Source organism: Primulina tabacum, chromosome 15 (genome assembly GCF_025594145.1).
Source record: "Primulina tabacum isolate GXHZ01 chromosome 15, ASM2559414v2, whole genome shotgun sequence".
Taxonomy (NCBI): domain Eukaryota; kingdom Viridiplantae; phylum Streptophyta; class Magnoliopsida; order Lamiales; family Gesneriaceae; genus Primulina; species Primulina tabacum.
In genome coordinates this window covers 37002247-37024440 of record NC_134564.1, presented here as the reverse complement: position 1 = coordinate 37024440, position 22194 = coordinate 37002247, and the positions used below count along the sequence as shown (strand labels likewise).

Below are 22194 nucleotides of genomic sequence, written 5' to 3'. Positions count from 1 at the left end.
GAATTAAAGTTATAATGGTATGATTCCAACCTTTAAAATATTAAGAATCGTAAGTGTTGCTTGAGTGGTCATTGGCAATAATAAGCCAGAATTTCTTGTAAAAGAGAGCTGTAAACCCATCAGGGCCCGGAGCCTTAGAAAGATGCATATCAAAAACTGTCTTACGAATCTCATCAGCTGAAAAAAGTGCACATAATAGATCATTAATATAATTCCCAACCACTGGATCATCACACTCTATAACCTCATCAATATCCGGGTACGACGGACTAGTGAAAGAAAAAAGATTAGCAAAATATTCAGTAGTAATATCTGTCATACCTTGCTCCTCTGTACACCAATCATCATGTGGTTTTCTGAGCCCCTTAATAAAGTTAGCCTTTCGTCGATTGAGGCAGAAGGGTAGTGAACTTAGTATTTCGATCCCCATTTTTCAGCCAATTCACTCTGGACCTTTGTTTCCAATGAAGTTCTTCCTGTTCGGATAACGTTTCTAATTATTTCTCTAATGCATTGATTCGATCATAGCTGTCTTGAGCCTTTTCAGAATGCATAATACGTTCAAGATCCTTCCTTGATGAATTAATCTTTTTACCCGACTAATTGAAACATCACCTGTCGAACTTCCGAGTTTGCCACTGAAATGTGCAAGTTTAGCAAGAAAGCTAGAAATCCCCGTAACAACATCTCAACTCTAATTGAAGTCATCCAAGATATCTTCTTCCAACAACCATTTGTATTCAAAGGAAAATCGCTTAGAATGTCTAGCCAAATGTTGGTAATTAGCCGGTCGCAATTGGTCTATGATCTGAACCAAAGAAAAGTATATTTTTGACTTCTGAATTAGGGAAAAGATTCTGCCAATTAATGTTGCAAACAAACCTATCGAGTCTTGCAAAAATAAATCAGTCCCTGTCGTTTGTTGCACCAAGTATAAGGTTCCTTTTAACACCTTAGATCATATAGACCACAGGCTTCCAACGTTTCGGAAAAAGCCCGCATTTGTGAGCCCGATCTCCCTTAACCATTTTTTTCTCGGATTCAAATAATACCTCATTAAAATCTCCCCCAACTAGCCAAGGAATGTGCTGGAACTCTTGTAGGTCAGCTCCTAAGGAGTTGCCAAGAAGATGCTGATCTAGCAGCCACTGGATTGCCATAAAACCCGGTAAATCTCAATTGATTACAATCATGAATAACAATATAATTAATATGCCCAAGTGAGTACGATTTAATAGTAACATCAACAGAACCTGTCCAAAAAATCATAAGCCCCCCTCCCCCGGCTACGATTATTACAGTCAACAGAAAAATGTCCCTTGAACTTAAAACAATTATGCCACGTACAACACTGATTAGCAGAAAGTCTAGTTTCACAAAGAAAAAGTTAACATGGGTTTCTTTCAGCGATGAATCTCCGAAGTTCCCGGAATGAACCTTGGTTCTCAAGCCCTTGTGCATTCCACGCCAAGCAATTCATGGGGAATGGCAGGGCTGTAGCACAGCCACCGCCAAACTATTGATAAGCTTACTATCAACATTTTCATCAACATGAATTTTTTTTCTGTTGATCATAATGGAAACTCTGATCTGGCAAAGGACGTTTTGATGCAACCTTCATATCTTATTCATCTATCATATCACAATTAAATAATTTTTAATCTTTATCTACATTTTGAACTTTTAAATTAAATAATAATATCACTCATAACACAAAAATTTATTGTAAAACATATTTTAAAATTTTAATACAACCTCTCAAATTCAAAAAAAATTATTCAACACTAATAGTTTTTAATATGTATGCATGCATCACATGCGAACTGATACTAATTTAAAATAAAATCCTCCACCGTTTTGTGACGGGGCGATTAAACTCTAAAAATTAAGAAGAAATGACTTGTTTTCCTCTCAACTTAGAGGTAATTTCAAAATATATATGAATTGTTATTTTATATTGATCCTCGTAGATATAAAATGCTTTAAGGCTGTGTTTGGTTTGGATGATAGGATAATGAAATGACTAAGAGAGAAATGATAAAAAAAATGATTGAAGTAGAAATATAATATATAATGATAAAATAATATTATATTTGGTATGATGGATAAGAATCTGATAATTAATAATTTTTTGGTGAATTGACAAAATTGCCCTTCCATTTGTGCGTCGGCGGGGGGCGGCGGTCGGCCGGTCGGCCGGAAGCGGTGGCAGATGTCGGCCGGAAGCGGCGGCGGTGGTCGGCCGGAAGCGACGGCAATGGTAGGCCGGAAGTGGCGGCGGTCGGCCGGAGGTGGTTGCGATCGGCCGAAAGTGGCGGCGGCGGCCGGTCGGAGGAGGAGGCGGCGGTCGTCCGGATGAGGAGGCGGACCGCCGGCGCGGTCGGCGATGGTGGGCGGTCGGCCGGCGGCAGGGGTTGGCGGTGGGCGGTCAGTGGAAGGAAATGATTATGAGTTAGGATTTAGGAGAAGGGTAAAATTGGAAAAATCGGATGGATTAAGAGTGAGATAAATAATTCTAGGGGGTGGGATGTATTATTTTAACCTACCTAATATAACCTAATTTTTTATAAGAGGGATTGAGTTGGTTAAATAAAAATCGAACCAAACTCTTGATTAGATGGGTTTAATAATTATAAACCAACCTAATCTCATGAACCAAATTCAGCCTAAGAGTGAGAAACAAAATCATTACAAAATCTAATGACAGTCAACAACCATGATTTGCTTGGATTTACTAGGTGTGAGGAGTTATGATGTGGAATGAGAATAATTTTTCAAATTAAGATGTAAATGTGTTTAGTATCTGATGGATTATACCTACAATTAATTATTTAGGCAATTAAATTCGGGATTAAATTAATCACCAAATAATGTATTTTAAGTTATATATAAAAAAACAAATGATCATTAAGGATTATATCTAGCTAGCTCAAGATTGATCTCAACCTACATGATTAGTCGCACTAAAAAATTTCTTGAGCCCATTGATAAGAATATGTAAAGGTAGAAATTTCTTGAAAATACAACTCAAAAAACTTTTTGATAATAAGTCGGCCTACCCCAACAAAAAGAGAAAAAAAACTTCACTCACTCAAGCTGATTACTATTCAATCATCTTGCTTTATTAATAATATAGAGAAATCATAATCAATACAACTAAATTGAATTTGATTACCCCTTGTCAAGCAAGTGGTATATCAAGAAGAAGTCAGTCAAGCTAAGAATCTCTTGTCGTAATGACAAAGATGAAACTCCAAAACATTTAACTGAAAATATTGGGTTCAAATTCCGTCACTTGCAAAGAAATTTAGGTAGTTACTAGTATGATTGTGTCAAACTCGTTACCAACTCATCTTTCCTTGTCTTCTCTAGTTTATTAACAATTCTCACTTTCTCATGAACACGAAAAATTTTGTAACACAGTGAGAGTAAGTACAGCTTCATATTGAGATGGGATCGACGATAATCATGTCGCTTTTATCCATCAAAGTTCTGATAATTTCAGCTGGAATATTTGTTTCATTGGCTATATCGGGTATTACCATATTCCCCGTTCATGAAATCCCGGTGATATGGTGGTTGAAGACTCCTTATTTGCATCTTATAACCAATGCGACCAAGACCATCGTCTTCATCATCGCCTCAGCACGTTTCCGTCGGACCCATCTGAGCTTCCGCCCGAGCATTTGATTACTGTCAAAACTCATCCGCCTTCATATTATGGGTCGTTATCCATTTCCACAGTTGTGGTGGATTCCACGACGGGTGAGAGTGAAGACATGTTTGTGGAATTGGAACCGACAGCGGTGAACATTAGTAGGGAACTTTATGAATCAATCACACGGCATCATTTCTTTTGGTCCAAGATGTAATGAAGCGCATTAAACCATTACTCGGGACTTGAAAAATAAGTTACCACATTATGTGCATTGCTATCTTCGAAATTACACCAAAGGTCATGCAAAAAAAGCCAAGAATCCATCCTGCCTTTTTATATACATAGCTCAGACGAAGCTCCGAGTAAAAGCTGGTCAGTTTTCTTGATTACCTCCATCCACAGCTAAACAACTAATCAGATTTGCACCACCGATACCATCTTGCGTCATTCGTGTCCTGATTAAATTTCCAATGCCTGAGCCTGATGGCATCTGCTGCATGAAAAATTTCTCTGTGGCGGGTGGGTGCAACTGCTTCGGTGTTCCAGACTCTGAAACAGGTGAAAAATCGTCCTCTCGCTCCGGCTGAATATTAAGGTCTATTTGACCTTTCAACAGCAAGGGTGATGACTTTCGCCTGTTATGATAGTCAAGACAGGCTATCTTTCTCACCTCTCGTGGAGTCAGGGTAATATTTCCGGCTCCAATGACTGTGGATGTGTCAACGTTGTGCACTTGTTCAGGTAATTGTAGCTGCTGCGACTTCTGGGATGCAGATTCACCGACTTCATCCAATTGATGCTTCACACACCTCTCCATCTGCAACTTCTGGGATGCAGATTCACCAACTTCATCCAATTGATGCTTCACACACCTCTCCATCAAAGTTCGGAAACGATGTTTCAATGAACTGCAGATGGCACAATCGCATGATTGTTTGTGCTTAGAGCCTTTCTCACTGGGAAACCATGGGTGCTTTGACCTGGAGTCCGGTGAAGCTGAAATGCCATGATCGTCTCCTTGGATGCCCAAATTAGCAAGGGTATCAAGTCTTTCCTGAGTGACAAACACATTTGAATCCATTGTGGTGATCTCCCTTCTCTTTGAAGAAACTAGATGACATCAAGAAAACAATAGGTAAATGTAATAATTACAGAAGGAAAATTTACTACGATGGAAAGTTCAGAGAGAAGTTAAAACCATTGTTGATGGCAGGCAAAATATCTTCCAGCTTTTCTATAGCTAATTCCTCAGCATCCGAACATCGAGATCTGATGGATAACAGATGGAAAGATACAAAGGAACCTGTAAACTACTCAAAATGGAGCACTAAGACAGGTAAACATTAGTTGAAAAGCTCCAAGACAAACATTGATTGAAAAGTCCAAAGCAAACTTCTTGAACTTAGTTTGATGTAATTGTATACCATTGAGAGCTGGGTAGTAAAAACTAGGGCATTGACGGGTTTAGAAACTGTGGTACTGGTGCCGAGTAACCATATAAAATAGTACTGGAGTAGAGCAACCATCAAAAATAATTGAAAAAAACGTAAACAAATACAAAAACTAGAAGAGCTTAACCAGTCTACAACAAAAAGGAACAGATGAATAATTTTTTAGCAAACACTGACACATCATTGTACTATACGAACAGAAAATTCAGGGTTCAGAATTGAAATGGAAGTCCACCATACCTGTCAAGGTCCCATACATTCTCTGAACAGATCCATCCAGAAGGAAGAAGAGCATCTTCGGGAACTTTACGCCACTTAAAACAGTCCTCACATTGAACCCACTGTATCTTTTCGCTGAGAAAAATCAAAGGATTCGATGTTAACATTCTTCTGGATATGAATGTGCACACGTGAAAATGCACATGAGAGAGAGATTTACACCAACAAAAAGGACACACCCGAAAGGATCTGTTGCCGGTATAGTTGGCCTCCCAATAACTGGCATAGTGTCCTAAAGAGAGAATCCTATGAGGATGCTGGAGGAGAAAATAATGAAACAAACGAAAAAACTTTTATGTGTGATTATCACTCTTGCTAATCCAGTCAAGCATTAACCCTCCTTGTATCCTACTATGTCATCTCACAAGGAACGGGTAAATCGCAACTATCACCCATGTGAACTATCAAAAAAGCATTAAACCCCATTTGTTAAATAAAAGGTTTTTTACAACCCCGTGTTTTTAAAAATCAGACACACTAAGACCATTTTCAGAGGGTTTACGCCTGAATTTTAAGAACACGAGTATTTAAAAGATCATTAGTTTAAGAACTACACAAGACCAAACAACCAGGTAGCTATGGACTAAGCAGCAACGGAACTTTTACAAAACAAGACTATTGGTACCTCGAATTCTTCAAATTCACATCCTTCTACAAGAAAAACTGATGGAGCAATTTTAGCAGGTGGACGCATCAATCCTTGAGCTTCATCCATACTGAGCTTGAGATCTATTCCCTTCTCAATTCTAAGCCGCTTACTCTTTGAGACCAAAATGCTCCCCTTCCCCTTGCTGCTATTAAGAGGCTTGGCTTCGAGTATTTCAGAACTGGTGCTTCCTGTATCTGCCTTGGAAGCATGGCTGATGGGCTGGAAGCTACTGGGTGATTTACCCTTCGTGTGACAGTTTACTGAAACCCCTTCCATACATTTATTTTTAGCTTGACAGTTCTCCGGAATGAAAGCATTATTTCCTTTTATAAGAGCTCCATCTCCCTTTGAACAGAAAGCAAAATTGAACTCAATAATGATGGATGTCCAATAAAAAATATATAGGAAATATTTATGTTTAATCAATGTAATTGGCATGACTGCATATGAAAATACATTAAGTCGTGCATTCACACATGAAATTGCAGATGGTTTTTTCTTCATCCAAGCATTCATAATAAATAAACATAAATCAGCTTGCAATGCAGGAAGCATACTTATACAACAAGATACCCAGGAGTTTTCAATTTTTGTCATGTCGTAATATGTAGCACCCCAAAATCCTAGCCAAGTATCTTTTTAAAAAATAATAAATAAATAATATAGTAATACATATGTATTTATGTTGAATTACATTTATTTTATTTGAGACAATGTTAAAATTTTGCGCGAAATACATTTTGGCAGGAATATTTATTTAAGACATTATACTTGTTCAATTGAAGGATAAACCTGATCTGGTGATGGAACGCTTGAAGACTTTCTGCCCCCCATGACCAGCTTTCCTTCAGGCTTCAGCCTACTAAATGTTACTGCCAAGAAATATGATGAGTGATTTTGCAAATGAACAACAAAAGAATATGCTCGATCATAATGCAAGACGCAGTGTGCTAATTAATTACCTACATCACCAGCCTGCAGTCTCAAAGATTGTATACAAGGAGTGATTCCTTCCAGGACATACATTCTGCTATTATTATTTGGCCAGAATCGAAACTGAAATACCCATTCCTTTCCCTTCACATCCAGTACTTCCAAAGGTAACCCTTCTGGCTGAGCAATTGGTGGAAAATAGGCCTGTCTCACCATGAATGAAGCACCTTTTTTCAGATCTCTAAATTTGAAACTAGGAAAGATTGTTCACAAAATCAATTGAAAGTTATAATAGGTGAAGAGAGATGCAACACAATTACCTCACATCAGATCAAGCTAAAAATACCACTGGCTATCATACGATCGTTAAAATGAAAAACTCTTATTGTCTTTTGTCCTTTGCTTCCGTTTACAGTGCAACAATTTCAGGAAAAAAATTACAAACGAAAAGCCAATAGCTGCATTGAAAGATAGATTTCTTCTCTCACGGTAAAGTGTCTTCCTTTTTTACGCAATGACGTTGCTGGGATGATACCAATCAGACAGTCAACAGAAACCTCACAACACAAATTTAACGATATAAAAGAAAGCACACTCCTGATATCTGCATCATATGTCTAATTTCTAATATGTAAGTCCCTACACTCCAACAGTTAGCTTGATAACCCTCTTCAGAGGAATTCACTGAGTTTTTTTGACACCCTAACAAATGCCAATCTCAACTCAGAAACCAAACCACAAAGTAAATTCAAATATTTACACGTGTATATAACTGCAAACAGCAAAAAAGCAGAAGCAACAAGTAAGATCGATCAGAATGGTTCCTACATAAGACATAAGGACTCACCTCTGCACACTTTTTTGGCAGCACTAGGCGGCCAATACGTCCAGCGTCACTAGCACTTAAAGTTTTCTCAAACAATGGAGTAATAACTGACTTTGAGCTAAAGATAAATTAAGGCAAATATCGGTGAAATACCAAGCACAATTACCAGATAATATTCAAATGGATTTTAAGCAAGCATCACAGGGTATGCCACAATAAAGTAGCAGCACAATACAGAGAAACTGAACCAAAGAATTTAGTGATAATTATTCTTGGGAAACAACTATAACATGAACCCTTCCACGCCATAGGATACTAGCTTGAAATTTTTAGAAGCTCCTCCTCAGTTATTTGGGGCCGATACCGAGGAAGCAACTGATTTCGGCCTCGGCCATCTCCCTGAACCTTCCCATTACGAACCCGAGTCTCATCACATGAATCCATTCTATAGTGACTGCCAACCTGCTTGCCCACTGGAATTGAAAGGGCCTGTGGTGTTGAAAAAGTTGCAGAAAGCTGTCCAGTATCATCTAGTTCAGTTTTAGATGAAGACGCGCTGGTTAAACTGAAATTTGAAGAATTATTTTTCGGAAATATTGTTGGCTGGATACTATTTATGGAGAGAAATGGACGCTCTTTTGGATTAAGCGCTGCAGTAAGACAAAAATATAACTGAGAGGCAGAAAATTTTCATGAAAAGTTAGGAAGTGGCAGAAAATGATAAGTTCTCATGGTCCAATATAACTACCAGAATGCCCATTCTGAAACGTGTCAATTGGGCCAACTCTCAACTTTTCATTAAAACATCTTTCATCAGAAAATTCTTGCTTTTCATCTGGCGAAGCAGCAGGCAATCTCTCAGAAGTGCCAAATAAATCAATGCCACATACATCAATTTCGAAGGGCATTATTGGCTGTGTGTCAGATTGGATATTAGACTCCTTGAACAAACTGGGAGCGATTCTCCATGGTACTGGGCCCGAACCAATTATGGAACTAAATGTTTTCACCGAAAAATCCTTCCTTCTTTCGAATTGTGAAGGTGGCGGCCATGCCGGATTTGGAGTCTGGAAAAATGGGAAAGGAAAAGTTATGTTCCCAAACGTAATAACTAAAAGAAATGAAAGAGAACAACCTAGTTTGGTGAAGCACGGGTTATTCCTCCAGTGACTAAACAAAACTTCAGATTTTGATAAAGGTCGCTATAACTGATGATTGTTCAGGGTTTTTCAATTTTTTAAAGGTATTCATGCAACATTCATCGATATAATAAAAATTCAACAATGAAAGTGTAACAACTCGAGCTAAATAGACAAAATATGACTGAGCAATTGGTTTGCATTAGAAGTCACCATGTTTTGCACTTAACTTATTAAGTACAAACTGCAAAATGCTTTGTACATTCATTCCACTTCCAATCAATAAATGGCAAAAAATACTAGGAAGGTGGCTTGAAATCGGAGAATCACATAATTCTATCTTGAGAAATAAAACACACTAAAGAAAGAACCATCACTCTTACCAAACCGAAACTTTTCCTTGCACATGTTAGGCATTCTATCCCTCCAGCATCCAAGAGTACGAACATATGGAATGACACTATACAACCACAATGTATTTGCTGCAATGAGGATTTGACATTCAATTATTTACACATTCTCAGCAATTTATATGAAAAAAGAAAACTAGAATTTCAATTTATACACACCAGAAAATGAAAAATTTCTAAGAAAATCTTGGTAAAGTCTAAAGCTACCTTACCTTTCCACAAGATTCACAGCATCTCCAACCAGAAGTACTTGAGTGGAAAGCCTCACAAAATTTTCCTTCCTCATAAGCAGAACTAAATTTCAATTAAATAACATCGAAATTTCAATTTCTAGCAGATGTTCCAATATTTGGAAAATCAGTAAAAAAAAAAGTAATTGACAGATTACACACAAACAGATGATGAATCATCAAAATCAGAAAAATCTGCAACTCTTATGTTTTCAATTAATTTATTCTGGACGCTTAAACTGAACAAAGTTACCCTAATTTGTTAGCAATAGAGCAGAATATTCCAAATAAAGTCTTTCAAACAATAAGAGTGGGTACACAATGAGGTTCACAAAAACTAAAGTAATTAATTCTAAATGTTTTGATGCCAAATAAACTATGCAGACACCAAACTGAGACATTCAATATCTGAAATTTGCAATCTGCACGGTTAAATATTAGATGCACATTTCCAAACTCGAAGCTTCGATTCTAAACCATCCTACAGCCATGTAGACTTAACAAACAAATCAATTGACCACAATGCCCGTTCCAAAGTTCGAGATATTTTCTCCTTCTCAAGCTCAATCCTCGCTTTCCAATTCTTAAATGTCTCATGTAAAGTGTAATTATAACCAAAAGGATGGACGAGCAAGCATCACAATCCAAATCCAAGACAACTTGAAAGCAGTTGGCTACGACAAACCAAAAAAATCCAGAAAATGCTAACTACATTGCAAGCTCCAATCCAAAACCTCCGTAAACAGTGAAAAAAAATAACTAGTCAAACACCACCCCGGTTCCCCCACCAACAAAAAGAAATGCTCAATGAAATTAAACCAAAAATTCAAATTTAAACCGAAGCTAGGAAATTGAGAAGTCAGAAAAAAGGAAAGCCAATAATCATACGCGCAACGATCGCATAGGTGAGCGTACTCGCCGGTGCGGCGACGCCAACCATTTCTCCACTTCTCAGACGCCTCTTTGCAGTTTGAGTTGAAGCAAACCTTCTTCGACAAAGAAGACGACATCGCGAACAAAGGCCCTAACCAGAAACTACGACATTCAAGGATTTTCTCCAGAAAATAGCCAAAAGAATGAATTTTTTTGCAGTCCGAGACAAAGCCATCGTTAAATATTCATGCCCAGGAATTAAATTTAAAAAAATAATAAAAATGCAAAACCCTAGAATCAACTAAACACAGGAAGTGCAATGATAACATGAAAGGATAGGAAATTCATCTCAGGGAAGAGAGAGCCGGAGACAGGGATTTTGGGTGACTGAGTGTGATGTAACAACAATATTGAGCAGCATATGATTCGTAATTAATTAATTATATGTATATAAAAAGACAGTGGGGCCTCTACTTTATGCTACCTGGCGTCGTCGTTTTTCTCCTTTATTTCTGCACTAACGCCAGTCGCTCTCATTCATGCCAAATCTAAAAGCGTTTCCCATTTATTTATTTTTTTATACTAAATCAGACGAGTTGTAACTTACAAAAATATTAAAATAAATTAAGTTTTTAAAAGTTTTTCCTTAAAAAAAACAGAAATTATTCTGACAATTGGATAATAAATGTTAAAATGTACAGAAATAGAAGCTTAAAAACCAAAAAATCAGACTTCTAAAAATAATTACTTAATTTAGAAAAATAAATTTTACAACCAAACAATATTATTTATAAGACAATCAATTTTTTTCTTAAAAAATATTATTTGTTTTTGCCTTATCCAACCAAACAAAATCTGTTTGTTTCTTTTTTTAACACATATTACAACATTAATTGAAAATATCAATTACACAAACATTTTTTTTTTTTTATTTTAAGGGGCTTACATAATTGGGACGAGACGGAAGGAGTATAAAACTTTTAAAACTAACTTCCCTCTTCTTACATAATGGTTCTAATTTTGTTCTCAGATATTAATTATACAACTCTTTAAATTATAAACATTGAAATGCAATAAATACTGATCCTACTAGTCCAAGTAATATTCATAGTTCGAACTAAACTTTTTCTGTTATACAGTGTCTAAAAAAACATGTCTTATATATGATTTAAATTTAATATTCTAATTGTAGAAAATATAAATTAAATAAACAATTGTTTTCAAAAATAAAAAATACAAAAATAAATATTAAACGATGAAATTTTAAAACATAAATATACAATTTTTTTTCCCAAACAATATTTATAATTATATATAATTTTTTAAAAAAGTTGAAATTTCAAGTTAATCTAGATATATCCGAACTCTATTATTTTTTTAGGTGAGATATTGAGTTCAATCCGATCTGACCCAAATGCAAAAACCCTAACTCAAACTTGGTTTTTTTTTTTTGTTGTCAAACTAGATTGGTTTTTTTCACTCATGGTGTCCACAAATGATGTGTCACCAATTTATTAAAGTACAATTTGGATATGATTCATTACATCCGATAAATGAATGACAACTTAGTGATGAACACAGAAATAAGCACGATGGATAGATATAACACAAAACTTGAGTACTAAGATAATCTGATGTAGTAAATACGGTTGGGGAAAAACCTGTTTCATCACAATTAACTTCGGTGCTCGTCTCTCTCCGTATATCATGCATGTTTTCTAACTTGTGCACTCAAATAGTAAAAGATAGACGTCACTCAATTGGAATGTAGGATCATCATTGACACAAAAGCCAAAAAAAGAAATTAATGAACTGAATCACTCGAGACGGGTGAGTCGCGACATAAAAAATAAAAAGTCCCACCAAACAATGTGAGTGGGGGAGATTCAAAATGTACAATATTCATTCTACGATCGTTAAAAAGCATATGTTTGGACGCCGTTGCTGCTCTTTCTTCATGGTTGTGCCATTTATCCACAGCATTTTGACAGTACCTGCTTGGTGCTCAAATACTGAATCTAGGTGGTCCGTGGTGGGATATATTTCACTGAAGTTCAAATTCTATTTCACAGGCTGAGACCTGAATTCAATATCTCCTCTCTTCTCTAGCTAATATCAATGGCCAGCTTAAAGAATTGCTAGACGTCTAGAACATGAAACAATAAAATGTATAACTTAATATATAAGGATTTTGCAGATTTGGAGACTCACCAAGCATCATCCAGGAGCTCAAGGCCTCAGTGAGCTTAACCACCATAAATAAAGCACAAAATATAGAGTAAAATCCTAAGAACGAACACACTCTAATAGAAGGCACAGGTAGCTCAGACCCCACATGTCACCAGCTGAACTGAAACATGAAAGGATTCAACAGTTACTCTGTATCTGTAGCTTCATCTTCATCTTCCTCTAGAATATACACCAAGGCACGTTTTTTTGCCGCAAAAACACATGCCACGCCTCTTGATGCTGAAATGTTAAATTGCACTAAATATCACTACTAGGAACATTCTTCAACTACTATTAATAGATTCTATGAAATGAACTAGAAAGTCTGTTAATAATTCATCAAATGGATCATATGTTTATTGAAAGCAATATCTCTGTCTTCAGAGAGAAATGAACCGACTGAATTTATTATTATTGTTAAGAGAAAAAAGCTTGAGTGCAGGATATCATGCACCTGTAAAATTGAACAATTTATACGAAAAAATGCTAAAACCTACGAAACATTTTGACACACACATTATGGTGGGCAATAAAAACGAAAATCTAGATGAATCGTAAACAGAATTATCCATCCAGGTAAAATTTTTACTGAACACGTTTTCAGTGTGTATAAAAACATGCAAAATATACCAGATAAAGTGCAGTTTTAGAAGACACTCACCACTAACAGCAAGTGGAGCAACCACAGAATGAGGAATTTCTCGAACCTTTTCATTTTCCAATTGCAGGTCTATGACAGAGTCCTAGCATAAGATACGCAAGGCACATGTCTATGTTACCTTTTCAGAAAGGAATAACAAAAAATGCAACTAGAATACTTTTTCAATATAAGCATAAAATAAATACATGATTTGTAGAAAGGATGTGGTTGAATTAAGAATGTAACAATAGAGAAACTAAATATAAAACATTCGTCGTGGAGAACTTTTATATACCTTGGTCATAAAAGATGGGATCTTTGTAGAAATAGTTAAGAATTCATCAACCATTGCATCAGCATAAATTTCTGTCTACAACTATCACAAAATTACCATGAAGTTGCAAGAAAAGTATACCTGAAGTTCCTGAAAATTCCAAGATTTGAGAGAAGAGGACCTTGAAATCCGCACAAATGGAAGGCCTGCTGCTGGTATGATCATCATATGAGCATTTCCTGAGCTCTCGGAAGTGGAAGTTACTTCATTCAGCAACAAGACAAGTTGTGCTTCCTGATTATAGAATAAGTGAGAAATGAGCAGACCAATTAGAGTAAATGACAAGAACATTCTTGTACTTACTCTATACAGAGATATATCTGCACAGTCATATCCATCAGGAGCTCGTAATAATGCAGCTTCAAGTGAAGTATGATGAAGATCTTTTATATTGTCTAAATCCTGCATGATCCCTCTACATATGCCGATGCAATTTTTTATGTTTGGAATAGTCCCATCAGGTATAATAAAAGATGTATAATCAGTAAGACTTTGGACAGTTCGATGATTCATAACCACATGTGAATTATCCTGCCAAATAAGAAGAAAAGTTTGTAAATGCTAAATTCAGATAGTTTCTGCACATGATAGCTCATACATGATCACTCTTCAACATTGCTTGCACATAATACAACAAATGCGACCTTAGGAATCCCCTGTCTGAGTCCACAATGTTTCGGAACCTACTGTTTTTACAATGCAACGAATGCCAGTGCAATCAGGAGCAGTGAAAGAAACATAAAAAGTGCAGCTGTTTGAGGATCTTTTATTCGTGAATGCTTAATAACTGATGATTGCAAGTTACAAGCAGTAGAAACATCCGTTTCTTTCCATTCAAATGTTATGAAGCATATATGCTAGATTATTCCATACTCCGAGTTATATAAATAAGCAATATTATGTGCCTTAATCTTCTAAATTTTATGAGTTTTGAGTACTCATGCAGAACTAAGTGCTGCTTCTTTCAATTTTCCAGTACTAATTTTTTAAGTACAAAAAATATCCCTCTCAAATTACAAAAGTTTTAAATTTTTATTTAATGAAAAAATCATAAAACCTATTTTAGTAAACTAGTTCACCTATAGGCTATAACTACCATATCTCATTCACATTTCAAGTTTTTAAAATTAATAAAATATTTATTTATCTCATCTAGATTTTTTTTAAACAATTACATGATTATATAACTCCTAACATAAAAAATCATAAACTCAAAATTTTTTTAAAAAAAATTAACAACAAAATATTTAATGCGAATATATTCATCGCATGCCGAAGGACGCTAGAATATATGAAAAAAGAATGACATTCAATTAAATAAATTGATTGTTTTATTCACCCAAAAATAAAATATTAACTTACTTGCAAAAATAAATGAATAAAATATCAACTCAAATTTATATCATCACGATTATATTTTACATAAAAAAATTAACATAATTAATATTAAGTTTTATACTAAAATTCAACATAAAAATTTAGTAGAGTTAATATTAAAATTTATCCTAAAATTCAATGTGTATCCACACACCACATGCCGAGGGATACTAGATTATTCAAATTGTTCAATGTGAACTTAAATGATGCTTTGAGTTCATCAACGATCCTAGTCTCTGTTACAGGAAATCTTTTATGTATATTTTACATAGAGAAATAAATTAACCTGAAACAGTTTCAGCACGGAGAGAAATCAGACTCAAAAATATGTTTGGCAAGATTTAGGAATAACAGCTACCTGAAAATATGAGACTGATGCCGGAATACAGGACTTCAAGCTTGTTGAAGATTCAATAGGGAAAAGCGGCAACATGTCTTTACAAAGTATTCTTTTGGAAACCGTGGCTAATGGCATCTCCAAAGCCTCCTTGAAACTACAATCATGACCCAATTACACAAGAAAAGTCATGGCAAACAAGCATGGCAAAATTAGTTTTAACTTAGCCTCATTTAATTATGCTTTTCCTCTGTTATAAAAGAAATCGGGTGAAGGGGAAGAAGATGCCTGGCCTAAAAACGTATCAATATATTTCCTGCAAAGGTTAAGTCCATATTCTGCTTTCCATAAGCTCAGAAAATCTATCTCAAGTTCATCAGCATCGTGAGGATACAAATAATAAACGTAATAATGATAAAAGGTATACCAATATTCCATCTGTTGAAATCCACTTGCTAATGTTCTGTTGAGGTATTCAGAATCGAAGAAACCCCCAAAAAGAGTCAATTCTCTAACTCGTAACTGTCTTTCCCTGTTAAAAAGAAAAAAATGTAAGAAGTCAAAACAATGCACCAGTTCAAGTGTCAACAGCAAATGCATAAAAAATTTGCACGGCCTGAAAATGATGGAGCTTGCTTTGCGAGAATTTCCTAGTGTTTCAAGTTATTGAACACTTGCGATGTGTAAATGGAGAATCACTAAGCAGAGAAATCTGAAACTGATGTTTCAGAATTGAATGAATGTTATAGAACTGTTAACAATTATAGTCTAAAACTATTCAGAGTTTAATTTGTCAAAAGCAGGACTTACAAGTCAACTTCAATATTGTGATCAAACTCCAGCAATTGACCAACAGGATCTCGGTCATATAGAAACTTCAGGAAAATTATGATAAGTTCACTGAAAAAAAAGGAATGGACCCCCTGAGTCAGGGGAAAACTAAAAATTTAAGCATAAAGCAGAAAATCTAAAACAAAAAAAAAACGATAAACAGATTACAGACCTACTGAAGGGCAGAAGTTGGTCGCTTGGTTCAGACATTAAAATCTTTACAGACTTCAGGAGCCAACTGAAAAAATTTGAAAACTAAACCAAAGACTATTGTCAAAACTGTAAAGGACCTGAAACATTGAACAGGAAAGGATTTTCTTTTTTGCAGCAAAAGTATGACAAGCCTATATCATATTATGCAACAAAGATTCACCCAAACAACAATATGTGTGTGGCTTAAATTTGGCTTGCAGACAACAAGGCCTCCATTTAAGTTTCCCTACTTGGAAAAAAGCTTGCAAATGCAGATGATCATAATATTTTAAAACAAAATCAACTTCGTGTTGCAGGATCACATTCAACATAGAGATGTCTGACGTCTAAAATAACTTATACAGAAAAATTAACAAGTAACATAGTTTATATGAAAAGTCTTGACACCATACTTGGAGCAAAGTACTGTGCCTCCTTTTTATTATTTATTGGCTAATCAAAAGAAACATCACTATATCAACTGTAAATCAATATTCCTGAAAACCATAGCCATGAAAGGTGTTGATCCTACATTTGGAATATTCTTTCAAGTGGTGTCTCGGTGTGTGTGACTTTCGAGGGTTCTCTGCGTCTGTCTTATCATATACTCATGTTCATGCATAAGCATATACTGCACATAAGCAACAACCAAAAACATGGAAAAATAACATAATCGTACCACCAAACAATCTCCAACTAAGGAAAAGGGAAGAGACAGTTTACACTGCCTTACAGTAGCTAGGATGGCACATACCTGCTGCACTACAGATGATAGAACTCTTACGAACCTCTCAACTTGTACAAGCAACATTCCAGCCTTCTCCATTGCATTATCAATTAAGTTCTCATCTAAGCCAATACCTTGATAACGTGCACGCCATTTTGATAACCCTCTTAATTCTCCTATTCGAAACCCAATAATATCTGCAGCAGGCTGAGAATCAGAGCTTTAGAAGTTTAGGTTTGAATAAAATAAGTTAGTTAAGAAATAAATTAACTGTAACGAAGAACTTTCTGCCAAAGAATATTCAAAGACAAGGTCTTTCTCAAGTGCCCTATAAGTTGTTACTCTTAGGATGCCACACCTGTAGATGATCAAGCACGACTGTTTGAATCTCTTTCCCAGCACCAGAAACTACCTTCGCAACCCGTTTGAGCCCCTATGAAAAACAATACAAGAGAATGTACATAAAATTCACGATCACCATTACAACGTGAAACACTTGATATAAGCGAATATACCATTTCACCAAGGGAATTTACTAAAAATTGATGAACCGCTGGACTTGTCCTCGCACCACCTAGCAAGCTTAGAAACTCTTCTTGAGGAGTGGAGTCAAGTCCTACACTTTTGTTTATATAAATATTTGAACATGAACCAGACAAGAAAAATCAGAAATCCTGAATTATTTCACATTTATTTTAACGTTTACCATTGTCAATAATCAAGGATGATAGACCACTGAATTTTTCACGATAAGTGTGCATAGCATCGGCCCACTGTTTAGTCATGACGGAAAGTGATGTTCGGATGACTTCAATAAGATGCTCCACATTAGAAGCTTGCTGAGCCACCTGGTGGAGCTCATTTTTCCTGTCATTGATTGAGAATATTGCAGTGCAATCATAATCAGATGAACTTATAAAAAGTGAAATAATAATAATCATTAAACTTGATAATACATATGTCAACCCCTGGATCAGGAAGAGACAGCCAAAAAAGTAGCTGATGAAAAGGGCTTGCAAGTTATCCTCTTATTAATGAGGAATAAATTACAAGTGGAAGTGCAAAATAAAGATAGAACCACAATCAAAATTGTCATTTCTAAAACTTGTGCATCCCCAGCGCTAACAACGCGAAACAATTTGAAAAGTGTTACTAGAAAATAAAAGACTCGGGTATCGAGAGAACTTATCTTGCACGGGAATTCATGAGCAGACAGTATATAATACATGAACAACAATCAAGCACCTTACATATGAATTATGATTTCCTTATGCTTCATCATGAGAAATTTAAACCCGGATGGGAACAGCGGAAGCATAATAAGGATCTCATGGATACCCCCAAGATTGATAAACGACGATAATGATTTTTTCAAAAAAAAAAAGTGAAAAGGTTCTATTGTCCATAGACTGAATGGACAGTATGCCTGCAGTCCATCAAAAATTGGACCCAAAAGCAGCATGAATTACCAATGTTCAGAGCAAAGCGTGCGATTCTATTCTTAGGTTTTTTTTCCAAATAATTGAACTGAATGGAAAGTTCCCTAAGCCACGGTCCACTTCTTTAAAGTGAAAAGACATACTGATAAAATCTGGCCACACGGACATAGACACAAAGATAATTATAGCTGCTTTCAGAATACACTAATACCTTTCAGAAAAAATTGCACTGTCAAGGACTAAGCAATGAAAACCAGGTAGCTCACTTTGAGACATTTGAACGTCTATTGCTTTTCTGTCAGTTCCCATAAGTACACCTGAGCACAAGATGATAATACGACAAAGATCATTGGATAATGACACCTGACAAGAAGCAAATCACAATATGAGATTCCCCAAAAGCACTATTTCAGCACAGAAATCACCATAGACTGAGTGAACAGAAGCTACCAGTCTGAATTGATAGCTTTGCATAATTTATTTAAATGCAATGAGAAGTAAGATAGATTAAGAACACAAGTATTACATCTGAGAGAAAAACATAAGGAAAATTAGAAGATTCGTCTGCATTGATAGGGTTCAATAACATGGAATGTGAAGGCCAAACCCCATTTGCAAAGTATTCATCCCTTTGCTAGACCATGCAATCATATAACTGTTTGATAAACACCACCACCCGTAGGCCTAGCGGTGTAGGCGTGGATCTAAATCCTCATTAAACCAAAGGGAAAAAAACCACCCCCAATGCAATAACACACACACACACACACATATATTTTTTAATTAATGTTTTCATAATCCGACTTGCAAATCCTTGGCCTTCTAGAAGAAGCTTCTTAATGCTTCCTCTTCACCTATCACATAGATTTAGCAATTCTGATACATACACAGCTCTGAATGACTTCGAGTTGAACATAACTTTAAAATAGAAGGCACAAAAAGACCTTGAGAAAATAGCATGGATCCCAAAGTAGTAAACCAAATTTCGGTTTCTCTAATATGCCCATGTGTACCCTTAACTAAGTTAAGAAATAACTAAAATGCCCCTACTTTATGTTTCCCCAAAATTAGTTTGGCCCTGTTTGGTTGGGGCTCTGGCATTGAACTCTAGAGTTCAACAATTGTTTGGACTCGACCCTCCTTTTTTTATTCAAAATTTTTACAATGCACAACATTTCATATTTCAAAACCATTATTCAAAATATAATAAGCACATTTATTTGCTAGATTTCTTACAAGATATCACATCAACTTCCAATTTTTCTTAAAACTTTGAGTTGAATTGGATTGAAAGCCGAACAAAATGCTACCTTTTACAATTAAAAGATCCCTAAGTACATAAAGACTAACTATGCATAAAATCTCTCTCTTTACACAAACAAGAAATATCCTGCACACAATGTGTGATTGAGCACTAATATACATAAAGAAAATATAACAAGTTTAAACTGGATAGTTGTACCAATTACTCAGATCAGAACATCTCTGCTTAAGATAAACTAAAATAACAACACTTGAATACAAAAATGACTTACCTTACAAATAGAAGCATTCAAAAGTTGGTACGTAATGTTGTTCCCAATTCCCGCCAAAGGACTGTGAAAAGCAAGATTGTGTATGTTCTGGCATATTAAAAGGAAGGTTGCATGGGAAACATATAGACGTGCTAGAGGTATTGAAAGATAAAGTCAAAGATAATCAGGATCAACTCACAATTCTTCCTACAAGGAAAATGCCAAAAATACTAAAGCAAATATTGCCATCTTTATCCCCACTGCATAAGATGCTAAATTGTTGATGGAAAGAATCAAACAGTTCCCGGAATGAATCCTCACTTTCATCCATGAAACCACTATCTCCAGGTACAAGACCAGGTATATGAGGAGATCTTGGAGCATGAGGAAAAAACCGAGCAGTCCTGTCCTCATAAGTCAATACATTATGATTTCCCTCCTAAATTCCAATAGAAGAGGGAAAATGAGAAGTTAAAAGGAGCAAAGGATTTCCTAAAGTCCATGTAAAATGGCTGAGCACACTTTAAATAAGACATCATCAAGAAGTTCTTCAGGTAAAAGAAAAATATTGTTCAGGTTTTATAGTTTGCACTAATGTAACAGAACATTATCATCATACTTTATTCCATTGATTGATGAAACAATAAAGGGACTAAGGACCACTCTCTGGACCAAGAGCGATAGAAAGTACGGGGAGATAAGACGCCCGTCAGACATATCAAAGCATGACATTAGATAAATTTGGACTTCCATCAAATTGATTCTAACTAGATTTAGAGTTTAATGTTGAAAATGCATGGGGAAGTCAGATGCAATTAGAAGTTTCTACGAATTTAATTGAGACCAGCAGCTAATCAATCTAAGCATAATCTCAGCCAAACAATGAACATAAATTTACAAACAAATCAATGACCTTCGTTTGCCAGTTTCTTCAGCTTATTGGTTCAAAAGGCAATATACCAAGTGAATTCTAAACCAAGAGACGGTGTCCAACATGACTGAAAATGCAAGCTTTTGCATCTTATCTAAATAATAATAGGAATAAAATACAAAGGTAAATGATTAAAGCACGTGTTAGAAATTAACACAGTTGGAAGAGTTTTACCGCGACCTTTTTCCTGTCTTCCTCCCAGCTGAGGCAGACGACAGAAACACTGTGGAACTTCATACTTCTCAGAAGTTTGCCATTCTAATTTGCATAAAATACAACCAAAAGTTAGAGATAAATGCAATGGGTTCAATTTCAAAAGTAATGTCGAAAGCAAATTGTTGTTGCTTCATTTGGGACCAATTGAAAAAAAAAACGACTTTAAAAGAAATAAAAAAATACATGCTTAAAATAAAAAAAAGAACTCACTTCCACATCGTGAATTGAAACAGCTCCATCCTCGAGTCCCACTGCAATTGCTTTACCATCTGGACGCCAACATATGGATGTTATGCATTTCCCTAAATAAAACGTTCCAAAAGTCAAAATTAGCATACAGTGATAAAATCAAATTCACCAATAAGTAACTTTAAGCTTATAATACAACATGTCCAGTTTTATAACGGTAAAAGAAAAGGTTATTGCTGAATACAGACCGGTGGAGGTGATCCAAAGCCTCTGCCAATTGAAGCGATGAAGAAGAAGCTTCGAGTCTTCCGTGACCAATGCCAGCAAATCCTTTTCTGGATTCCATTCTGCAATCTTAATCTGCTCAATTACCCAAAACACAAATTATGACAGAAACACAACATAGGACCTCGTTTGAATTTTATGCGAGCAAGATTACCTGAGAAGCTATGGGTTTGTCGTATTGTAGCTGAAACGGAACCGCGCCATGCGATTCGACGCTCTCCATAAAGAAATTGTGAAGTAAACTTGCGAGTCTTGAGAGAGGAAAGTTCACCGGTTAGAGAGGCGGGCTTTTTCGGATTTTAACTCAGTGCCGCCGGAGCAATGCCAATGTTCAAATGTCAAGAAAATTTTGCAAGTTTAATTTTAATATTTAATTGTTAAAATATTTTTTAGATTTAAGACATATTACGTAATTAGTAAGTGCTAATTTTTTATAATCAAAATAAAATTTATTTGAATCAATTTATTTGTATTGTTATATTATATATTTGTACAAAAGTTTGTA

General features: G+C 35.6%; 2 protein-coding genes across 4 annotated transcripts; both read right to left on the bottom strand.

The window, feature by feature from the left end:
• Nucleotides 1-3295: 3295 nt before the first annotated feature.
• On the bottom strand, nucleotides 3296-10877 carry LOC142526316 (B3 domain-containing protein Os07g0563300). 3 transcript variants are annotated; one of them, XM_075630615.1, is made up of 14 exons: nucleotides 10464-10875; nucleotides 9558-9639; nucleotides 9319-9417; nucleotides 8545-8863; nucleotides 8113-8446; nucleotides 7818-7914; nucleotides 7000-7174; nucleotides 6830-6909; nucleotides 6014-6382; nucleotides 5568-5620; nucleotides 5350-5463; nucleotides 4857-4927; nucleotides 4531-4768; nucleotides 3296-4467 (listed from the first exon to the last, which is right to left on the bottom strand). In XM_075630615.1, exons 1-14 carry the CDS (start codon nucleotides 10583-10585, stop codon nucleotides 4032-4034), a joined length of 2589 nt encoding a protein of 862 aa, XP_075486730.1. In that variant the 5' UTR covers nucleotides 10586-10875; the 3' UTR covers nucleotides 3296-4031. The 3 variants fall into 3 exon arrangements, with proteins under 3 accessions (XP_075486730.1, XP_075486729.1, XP_075486731.1); XM_075630614.1 differs by having other exon boundaries at nucleotides 3296-4768; XM_075630616.1 differs by lacking the exon at nucleotides 3296-4467 and having other exon boundaries at nucleotides 4540-4768; nucleotides 5568-5634; nucleotides 10464-10877.
• A 1215-nt stretch (nucleotides 10878-12092) lies between these two features.
• On the bottom strand, nucleotides 12093-22098 carry LOC142527450 (anaphase-promoting complex subunit 4). The gene is made up of 19 exons (XM_075632260.1): nucleotides 21844-22098; nucleotides 21653-21764; nucleotides 21426-21517; nucleotides 21174-21257; nucleotides 20268-20507; nucleotides 20090-20176; nucleotides 18766-18917; nucleotides 17822-17982; nucleotides 17631-17731; nucleotides 17474-17548; nucleotides 17143-17322; nucleotides 16369-16451; nucleotides 16176-16265; nucleotides 15793-15897; nucleotides 15387-15522; nucleotides 13955-14182; nucleotides 13733-13885; nucleotides 13339-13420; nucleotides 12093-12917 (listed from the first exon to the last, which is right to left on the bottom strand). The coding sequence occupies exons 1-19, from the start codon at nucleotides 21910-21912 to the stop codon at nucleotides 12823-12825; spliced, it is 2325 nt and encodes a 774-aa protein (XP_075488375.1). The 5' UTR covers nucleotides 21913-22098; the 3' UTR covers nucleotides 12093-12822.
• Between the last annotated feature and the right edge of the window lie 96 nt (nucleotides 22099-22194).